Source organism: Rhincodon typus, chromosome 49 (genome assembly GCF_021869965.1).
Source record: "Rhincodon typus isolate 14 chromosome 49, sRhiTyp1.1, whole genome shotgun sequence".
Classification (NCBI taxonomy): domain Eukaryota; kingdom Metazoa; phylum Chordata; class Chondrichthyes; order Orectolobiformes; family Rhincodontidae; genus Rhincodon; species Rhincodon typus.
Window position 1 is genome coordinate 3227724 of NC_063380.1, and position 10802 is coordinate 3238525.

The 10802-nt window shown below is 40.9% G+C and overlaps 1 protein-coding gene across 1 annotated transcript in view; it reads left to right on the forward strand.

The window, feature by feature from the left end:
• Window positions 1-9980, forward strand: part of LOC125488081 (zinc finger protein 595-like) — a 10407-nt gene extending 427 nt beyond the window's left edge. The window contains exons 2-3 of the mRNA XM_048620903.1: window positions 2864-3778; window positions 9559-9980. Coding sequence (XP_048476860.1) covers window positions 2864-3778; window positions 9559-9980 — 1337 coding nt within the window. The remainder of the gene's footprint in view (window positions 1-2863; window positions 3779-9558) is intronic.
• The last annotated feature ends 822 nt before the right edge of the window (window positions 9981-10802 follow it).

Genomic DNA, 10802 nt, shown 5'->3' on the forward strand with positions numbered 1-10802 from the left:
TTTGGATCATGTTGAGGTCAAAAGGGAGGAAGTATTGGGGATCGTGAAAAACTATAAGGTAGACAAGTACCCAGAGCTTGATTGGATATACCCCAGAATACTGTGAGAGGGAAGGGAGGAAACTACTGGGGCCTTGAGTGAAATCTTTATAACCTCACTGGCTACAGGGGAGGTCCCAGAGGATTGGAGAATAGCCAACGTGGTTACTTTGTTTAAGAAGGGTGGCAAGGACAATTCAGCTAATTACAGGCCGGTGAGCCTTACGTCCGTGGTAGGCAATATATTGGAGCAGATTCTACGAGACAAGATTTACTCCCACCTGGAAATCAGTGGGCTTATCAGAGAGAGGCAACATGGTTTTGTGAAGGGGAGGTCGTGTCTCACTAACTTGGCTGAGTTTTTTGAGGGAGTGACGAAGATGATCGGTGAGGGTTAGGGCAGTGGATGTTGTCTACATGGACTTCAGTAAGGCCTATGACAAGGTCCCTCATGGCAGACTGATACAGAAGGCAAAGCCGCATGGGGTCAGAGCTGAGCTTGCAAGATGGATATAAAAAAAATGGCTTGGTCATAGAAGACAGAGGGTAGCGGTGGAAGGGTGTGTTTCTGAATGGAGGGTTGTGACTAATTGCATTCCTCAGGGATCAGTGTTGGGACCTTTGCTGTTTGTAATATATATAAATGATTTGGAGGAGAATGTAACTAGTCTGATTAGTAAGTTTGCTGATGATACAAAGGTTGATGGAATTACGGCTAGTGATGAGGACCATTATATGATACAGCTGCACATAGATCGTTTGGTGACTTGGGCAGAGAGATGTTAGATGGAGTTTAATCCGGAAGAATGTGAGGTAATGCATTTTGGAAGTTCTAATCCAGATGTAAAATATACAGCAAATGGCACAACTCTGACAAGTACTGATAGTCAGAGGGATCTGGGTGTACAGGTACACAGGTCACTGAAAGTGGCAACGCAGGTGGAAAAGGTGGTCAACAAGGCATATGGCATGCTGACCTTCATCGGCTGGGGCATTGACATTAACAATTGGCAGGTAATGTTGCAACTTTCTCGAACCTAAGTTAGGCCACATTTGGAATATTGTGTTCAATTCTGGTCGCCCCACTACCAGAAAGTTGTGGTGGCTTTCGAGAGGGTACAGGAAAGATTTACCAGGATGTTGCCTTGTATGGAGGATATTAGCTATGAGGAGAGGTTGGAGAAACTTGGGTTTTACTCACTGGAATGACAGAGGTTGAGGGCAGTCTGATAGAGGTCTACAAGATTATGAAGGGCATGGACAGACTCGACAGTCAGAAACTTTTTTCCCAGGGTGGAAAAGTCAGTTACCAGGGGCCATGGGTTTAAGATGTGAGGTGCAAGGTTTAAAGGTGATGTACGAGACAAGTTTTTTTTATCAGAGTGTGGTGGGTGCCTGGAACACGCTGCCGGGAGAGGTAGTGGAAGCAGATACTGTAGTGACTTTTCAAGGTCGTCTTGACAAATACATAAATAGGATGGGAATAGAGGGATACAGTCCCTAGAATGGTAGGGGGTTTTAGTTGTGACGGGCAGCATGTTGGTGCGGGCTTGGATGGCCGAAGGGCCTGTTCCTGTACTGTAATTTTCTGTGTTTTTTGTTCTTGTTTTTGTTCTATTTTTTTGTAGTTATGAGGTGTTCCTTGCGCTTTTGCATTAATGATTGCAAATCCAGCATTCATTTAGCTCCTGACACTCAACATATTCCAGAATGTTCTGATCATCGCTGTTATATCTTTTCTCAATAAGGGTCACTGGACCTGAAATGTTAACTTTGATTTCTCTCCACAAATGTTGCGAGATCTTCTGATTTTTTAAACTGCAATTTCTGCTTTTGTTGCTGTTATGTTAGTATTTGTTGAAGTTCAACAAGAGTTAACTGGTATCTAACAAATAAAACACTCGTATAAATATCTGGCAAGGGACAGAAGCTGTCAAAAATCGAGGCAGTATACAGCAACCTTGGCGAATTGCTGCATTAAGAGGACATTTATTTTGGATGAACAAGACCTCATTCGCTTCCAATTCTAATGCCTCAAGCTGAAGGCAATGATCCGACATGAAGTGATCTGTTTTGCAAATGTGAACTTGCTCACTTTCACTCTGAAAAGTCACAGTCTCTGACTGACCTTTCGCTCATCTTGGCTAAATGTTATTTTTGACAATATAGTACACTAATGTTCCCAACAATTGCCATTACTTGAGTATTTGATTGGACATGACAATTACTGATTCTCATAGCAATGTAATCAGTCCCTTGCTCGAATCCACATTCGATGCATGCGTTTGATGTTTACAGTCATCTCTTTTACTACGGTTATCTTCATATGTATTTCTTTCCTGTATATTCAACATTCCTGTATGGTTATGATGTATCTTCGTCTAGTATTACTCCTTCCCTGCTTGCATTATTTACACACTGTGTCAAGAAATCCTTCTGATTCGTCCTTACAAATTTTGCCCCGTACAAGCCCCTTATTAATGCATTTGCTGTTGTTCCATCTTTGTGGATGTTTGTGCACAGGAGCCGCTTTTATACTTATTTTATTGGCCATTCAAAGCACAATCATTATTGCACTGACTGCTGTAAGGACCTTTCAGGAGGGTTTCATAACACAGTATTTAAACAGTCCAACCAAGGAAGGGATTTGACGATTCAGGAACACATCAGAACCATACTGCTTTCCAACTGAGGATCATGCTGCAAGCGTATATATTTTATGCAGTGTCATGAGAATGAATTAGATTTGTTGGGAGTTCAACAAGCGACATTCCTGAATTTTCCCTCTTTCCATCGCTTTCCTCACTTTTTTTCTTCTATTTCAGCTAATTTGGCAGTAATTGCTATCTTGCCTCGAAGAGGATGTGGTCTCTCCGTATGCATCACATATTACCTTGTGTCCATGGCGGTGACAGATCTCTTTGTCATGGTCATTGCTGTAATATTAAACCGAATAGCTGGAATGTTCTTCCCATCCAGTTTCCTATTCATCACGCCGATATGCAGTCTCCGTATTGTCTTAATCTATATTGCCATAGACAGTTCTGTTTGGTTAACGGTCGCCTTTACATTTGATCGATTTGTGGCCATATGTTGCCAAAAATTGAAAATGAAGTACTGTACTAAAAAGATGGCAGTGCGTATTATAACAATTGTCATGGTATTGGTCTGCGGAAAAGATACCTTTTTATATTTTGTCTATGAACCTGTTTACATAAGTAACAATGTACCCTGGTTCTGCGTTTTAAAATTGATGTTTTATTCATCACCTGCATGGGTCGCATACGATGTCATTCGCTCAGTTTTAAATCCTTGTCTCCCATTCATTCTGATTTTATTGCTCAATGGTCTGACAGTTAGACACATTCTAGCAGCCAATAGGGCCCGCAGGCGACTCCGGACCCGGAACAGTGGAGAAAATCGGAGAGACCCCGAGATGGAAAAACGAAAGAAATCAATGGTTTTACTTTTCACCATCTCAGGCAGTTTCATCCTGTTATATTCATTATTTTTTGTAACGATTCTTTACGTCCGGATTGGGAAAGTTATTTATTTCTCAGGTTCTAATTCCAATGGATCTTCATTTAATTTGGAGGAAACCGGGTATATGCTTCAGTTCTTGAGTTCCTGCATCAATGCATTTATTTATACTGGAACACAGAACAAGTTCAGAACAGAATTGAAGAATGGAGTGAAGTATCCAATCAGTCTGTTTATTAAAATAGCAAACTTACGAAAAAGTTAAAATCCAACATGAATTATGCTTTGATTCTATCTTCTACTGTGCGTTATGACACACAGTCTCCCTTCCAAGGCGCAGTGAATTTGTAACATTTTCTCTTCGTGTAAAACTAAGAATGTGCAAGCAACTTTAAATCCCTACGGGAATCCATACTGCAAACGTTTCAATATTATGTATTAGTTAAATTTCTCGTGTAGACTCTGGTCTGGCACATTAACAGTTGTTGAGAACGAGAGGTACGAAAAGAGTCGGAATCAGGACACAATAATTTAGGCAGGCGTGAGCTCTACGTTTAAAATCATCGAGAACAAAGATCTTGTGCAGTGATCATCGCCTTTGATTCCAACAATCCTTTAACATTCCTAAATAAACTGCAAATTCAGATATCGGTTTATATTTAAGAGTGTAAAATTCTTGAATTGTCGACGTAGCGAAATGTTTTGCCATTTAAGATTAATAATAGTTCAGCTATTTATTCAGTAATGTCATCTTCTTTGGTCAGCTCAAGAGACAAGATACTCGTCTAAAGATTTCATCTTCTGGTCCTACTTCTGTTTCCTGGTTAGAATTGGTCGAAGTGCCATGTATAAAATGGCGGCTATGTTCTTTTCGTTCTGAGATGTGCAAAATGTGACTTTGTTGCATATGCCATATCAAGCAATGGCCCAGCAAATGACGGTATCTTCGCTAAGGGAGTTTGAAAAAAAAAAGACGTGATGTACATCCTCTGAGATGATGATGTCTCTCCTTCATACATTCAGGGAGATGCTATATGTATTCTAGCTCTGCCCCCTCTGGATCACAACTGCACAGGAACAGGAACAGACCATTCAGCTCCTCGATACTCCTTTGCCATTCAATAAGTTCATGCTGGATTGTGTGCTAAATGTACTTTCCTGCTTTTGGCTTGGTTTTATACAAAAGCTTGTCGATCTTAGATTTAAAACTAACAATTGAATTAGCATTAATCGCCGTTTTAGGAAGAGAGTTGCTAACTTTCAGTATTCATTTCATGGAAGAGTATTTCTGACATTTCTCTAGTATGGTCTGGCTCTAATTCACGCACGATGCCCCTGATCATAGACTCAAATGAAATAGTTTATCCTTATCTGTTATGCAATTTCCTATTTATATGCTGTTAACCTCGACTCGATCACCTCCTAACATTTTAGATTTTCGTGAATACTGACGTAGTTTTGTCTAATCTCACTCCTGATGTCCAGGCATTATTTCAATAAACGTGTGTTGATCTCACTTCAAAGCCAGTACAACGATCTGAAGGTGTGGTGCCCAGACTAGCGCACAGTACTCTCAGTGGAGTCATAGTAGACTTTTATGTGACTGCAGGACTCTGCATAACTCTACTCCAGCTCTTCAGATATTATGGCTAAAATTCCATTAGACGTTTTAACTGTTTCTTTGCACCTGTTCGGGGCATTGTAAAGGGCAATACACCTGAACACCAAATTCTGGTTGATCATGCACTGTATTTAACGTTATGCTTTTTAAAGAGTGCCATCACATATGTTGTTTTCCGATCTCAGAAAGGGTAACCTCGCACTTGCAAACTTCATTCTCCAATTTTATTTGTTAACTTCCTTTCCCCGTTCACACAATCTATCAATGTCCTATTGTAATATTATGCTTTCGTCAACACAGTCGACAATGCTCCTAAATTTTGTGTCATCAGCAAACTTGAATATTTGACTTTTCTATGTCACAATCCACATCATCAATGGATATTATAGACAAGTGTGCAACAAACACAATCGGCGGAGAATATAGCAAGTGGAGTAGACCATTTCAGAACCCCGATGCTTCTGCACAATTCAAAAGATCATGGCTGATCTGTGACTTAATTCTGTACGCCTTTCTTCAGCCTTACTTAATACATAAAAAAAATTCTCAGATTTAAATTCAACAATTCACATAGGATCAAGGACCTTTTAAGGAGCAAAGCTACAAATTTCCACAAGTCTATGCTCCCTGCGGAGCAAGATGAGTCATGTCATGACATTTTGAGAACTTACCAATTTTCTTCAACTCTCTGTTTCCTCCCGCTCAACACATTGTCTAACAACGTCAGCAATTGGCTCTCACTCTCCTGGGCTTCTACTTTACCTAGAAATCATCCATCAAAATACATCTGGAAAAAAATACAAAATTCCTTGACTTACCTCTGTCCACCATCTTTGTCACCTCTTAAAATTCCTCTATGACGTTTGACAAGGATGGCCTACGCTTCATGAATCCCTGAAAAGTTAATCAGATATATCGAATTTTTTCGATGTGATCAACTGTCCTATCTTTTGTAAAATATTCCAACAATTTCTGCACCACAAAATGTCAGCCAAATTTGTTGGGAAATTACTAGTTTCATTTTATTGCCATCCTTAAAGAGCAGGGTGACATAAGCGAATTTCCAAACAAGAGGTAAAATTCCTGACTACAGGGAATTCTGAAAAAAAAAAGAAAATTGTAGGGCACCAGCAATATACTGAACTGCCTCCTTTACGACATCTGGATGGAAGCCCTAAGGAGGTTTGTCACAGCTCACTTCCATTAATTTTACCATTGTTGATGGTTTATTGGAAAGAATCTTATTCTTTTTATCTCCTTGGGTCTTCTGACAAATAATCCTCCCCTTCTACTGTGAATACTGAAGCAAAACAACCGCTCAGTATCTGTGCCATGTCCCATTACTCAATGATTATATCCCTGCCCTCACCCTTGCTGCACGCAGTCATTTGGTATCGTTTGCAAATGTTTGACTCTCACAATTCCTTTACCCCATAACACTGGTGCCTATGCAGAAAGATTAGTAATTTATTAGGGAAACTATTTACTGCGGCACACATTGCATGACAATATATTTTATCTTTCCCTGATTTGTACTGGATGCTGCCGGATATTCTGCATGGAAGTTACTTTGCTTCGGGCCAATAGTACTCTTAAACAGTTGTTTTCCATTTGTATAACTACAAAATACCCGCTGATTGTGTTTTATGTCTCTTGCAAGGTTCATTTCATAAATCTTTTGTTAGCAAGTCTGATACCCTGTTTTGTGCCCCTTAATTGGTCTTCGTATTTCTCTATTCTGCGTTATCTGTAGTTTTCTTGTGTGTCTTAAAAGTCCTTTCTTTTAATGTGTTCCATATTCCATGTGTGTTCTATATTCGTCACTGCTAATGCCTGAATCCCATCACCCACAAGAGTGTGGATTTTCCTGTGTGCCCAGTCACTCCAGTCTTTGATTTTATCCATATTGTTAGTGAGTTTTTTTTTTTCTTTTGTCACGCTGGAGCATAATTTTACATTGCTTCACAGATCATGATTAAACGCTGTGAAATCTGGATAGCCCATCATCATGCCTCAGGAAATTTTGCTGCATGTAGTCATTTGGTATTGTTTGCAAATGCTTGACCACCATCATTCCTTTCCCCCATATCAGTGGTACCTATGCAGAGAGGTTAGCAGTTTCTCACAGAAACTATTTTCTGTCGCACACATTTCATGACAAAATATTTTACTTCTTGATTTGAATTGCATGCTGCCTGATATTACGCACTGAAGTCACTTTGATTCGGGCCATTTGTGATCTTCCATTTCAGCAAAATATCACCTGGAGACGCCACAGTTCTTTACAAGTCAGTTCATGTTTCTACATGGTTCTGCTTAGAAACAAACTCCTATTATTTCTGCGGTATTTGGCTAAGTGGCTACAATGTCGCTCAATGAAACGCTTAGCAGTGAGAAAGGTGCACCCTTCTGGATGTCAATGTCTCTGGTTCCTTCATTGGTGTCAAGAATGCAGGTGCTTGTTTTAACTGAAGTCTACTGATTGTTCAGTTACTTTCTCTCTAGTAACTTCCAATTAACTGGCCTTATTGACTTCTGCACCCGGCTGATATCATTCCCTCTGCCCCACATTAGGTCGCAATATTAATATTTTGAAGTTAATCGAAGATCTCATCATGCTGCCGTGAAGGACCTACTACATACAATGAGATGCAATACTTAATTGCGCCTTTACGTTGCATTTTCCTTTCGGGTTTTTGATACACTCCGTCAGATCTTTAGCAAATAATAAATAACTTGTCCTCATCCTTCTATGCTTTACCTATTCATGCGTCTGTCAAGATGCTTGTTGCTATTGTATCGATTACTAGTACCTCGTCTTGGTATATTCCAAGTACCCACCACGCACTGTGTAAAGAACCTGCCTCTGGCGTGTCCTTTAAATTTCCCCCCTTTTACCTTATACCTACATCTCAGAGTAACTGACAGTTTTACACTGGCGTGACAGACTCTACCTTTCCACTTTATCAATCCTCTCTTAACTTTTAAATTCTAACAGGTCATCGCTGAGCCTCTGATGTCCAAGAGAAAGCAAACTGAGATTCTATACTTACTATCCGACAAACAATGTGAATCGTTCAGGGTTATGTTCATGCATTGATCATTTTATTCATGCTTCGAACCGTGGTAATATCAAACAGGAATAAGTAATGGGGTGACACATCTATTTATTCCATTGGCTCAAATAGTTAAAACTTGAGTGAAGAAAAATCCATAACTGTGCATTTCATTGCAGGATTTCATCTTCCTCTCTATATCACCCTTAAACCCATTGTGAAAAACAATAGGTCAAATTCCCATTCAGCATATGTCGATAAGAATACGTAAACTGCATTGAATCCGCACCGTGTGTGTGTGTTGAATCCGTACAGATTGTCAGAGTTCTGTTTTCAGTTCACTTTCTAACTTAGTTGCGAGTGTAACATCATGATGTTTGTAGTGTCCTTAAAGATGTAGGTCAATTTAGAGGTTAAGAGATGGTTTTATGGTTTTTCAGGAAGATAGGACTGATTTGTTTTCACTAACAGTAGTATTTTATAAAATTCCAATTTAGAGGAAAAGCAGCACACCTTCTCTCTCCCTTGCACCTCTCCTTGAGCCTTAGTCCCGTACGCATCAATGGCCTGGATTGAATTCAATGTCGTTCATGAGACATGTGTTGTCTTGAAACTGGCAGATGTTCAGATACATTCTGACGCAATAGTTGCACCTGCAATCTTGTTGATGATACTTTACTCATTTCATCAATGAAATGATGTGACTAAAGGGGCAGGTGATGGCCTCGTGATATTATCACTGGATGTTAATTCAGAAAACCAGATAATGTTCTGGGGACCCTGGTTCAAATCCCTCCACGACAGATGCTGGAAATTGAATTCATTAAATAAATATCTGGAATTAAGAGCTACCTGAGAAAGTGGTGAAGATCATAAATCCATTGCTGATTGTCAGGGGAAAAACCTATCTGGTTCACTAATGTTCTTTTTGGAAAGAAACTGCCATCCTTACCTGTTATGGCCTGTATGACTCCAAACCCACAGCAACGTAGTTGACTCTTAACTGGCCTCTGGGCAATTAGGGATTGGCAAAAATGCTGCCTGGCCAGCGATGCCCTAATCCTCTGAATGAGGAAGGAGTAAAAAAAAGAAAGGTGGGCATTGACTAACATTCGTGGATTGGAATGCAACCTATTGGCTCCAGTTCTCTGACATTTATAACTGTTGATTGGAATCCTCACTCCAGCTGTTTGGAGATGCTGTACTTGGTCACATCAATGAGAGACATTTTAAATGCCCAGCCTGCAGGAAATGCTACAAAACCCCCTGGACCTGATATCCCACCAACATGTTCACTCTGAGAAGAGACCATTCAGGTGTGCTCACTTTGGGACTGGGTACAGGTGATCATCTGATCTCACAGAGCACCAGCAGGTTCACACTTGGAAGACACCGTTCAGCTGCTCCGAGTGTGGAAGGGGATTCACTCGGTCGTCCAACCTTCTGAGACACCAGCAAGTTCACACTGCGGAGAGATCTTTCAAATGCCCAGACTGTGGGAAGTGCTACAGAAGCTCCTGGGAACTGAATTGTCATCAATGTGTTCACACTGAGGAGAGACATTTTAAATGCTCAGACTATGGGAATCCCTATGCACATTCTTGGGGACGGTTTTATCGTCAACGTGTTCACACTGAGGAGAGTCCTTTCAAACGTCTAGTCTGTGGAAAGTGCTATCGAAGTTCTGTCGAACTGATGTCCCGTCAACATTTTCACATGATGAGGCACCTTTCGGGTGCTTTCATTGTGGGTCTGGGTCCAGGTGATCATCTCAACTCTGAGTGAACCAGCGAGTTCACACTGGGTAGAAAGCATTTACCTGCTGCATGTGAGGAAAAGACAGTTGGGTCACTCATCGGCCCTGCTGAGACAGCAGAGAGTCACCCTGGGGGACAGACCATTCACCTGCTCTGTGTGGGGGAAGGAATTCACTTACTTATCAATCCTGCGAAGACGACATGGCATTCACAGATCTCAACAGTAATTGGACTTTGCAGTTCATCACATTCAGGACTGAAAGCAAAGTTTTAATATTCTGGATAAAAGTCAAATAAATTAGCTTTGTATTAAACACAGTGTGGCAGGTCACTGTAAGGATGTAATCATGGAGTACTTGGAAGAGTCAGCATGGCTTCCACAAGGGGGCTTCATGCCTGACAAATCTGATGGAATTCTTTGAGGACGTACTGAACAACTTGGACGAAGGGGAGCCAGTGGATGTAGTCTGTTGGATTTTCAGAAGGCATTGACTAGGTGCCATACAGGAAGCTGCTAAATAAGGTAAGTGTCCATGGTGTTAGGGACAAAGTACTGGCATGGATTGAGGATTGGCTGACTGGCAGAAGGCAGAGAGTTGGGATAAAGGGGACTTTTTCAGCATGACAGCTGGATGACTTGTGGAGTTGAGGAGGAGTGAGTGTTGGTACCACACCTATTCACATAATGCATGAAAAATCTGGACAAAGGAATTGAGGGCATTGTTGCTAAGTTTGCAGATGGCACAATGATAGGTGGAGGGACAGGTTGTATTGAGGATGTGGGAAGGCTTCAGAATGACTTGGACAGGCTAGGAGAGTGCACAAAGAAGTGGCAGGTGGTACACAGTGT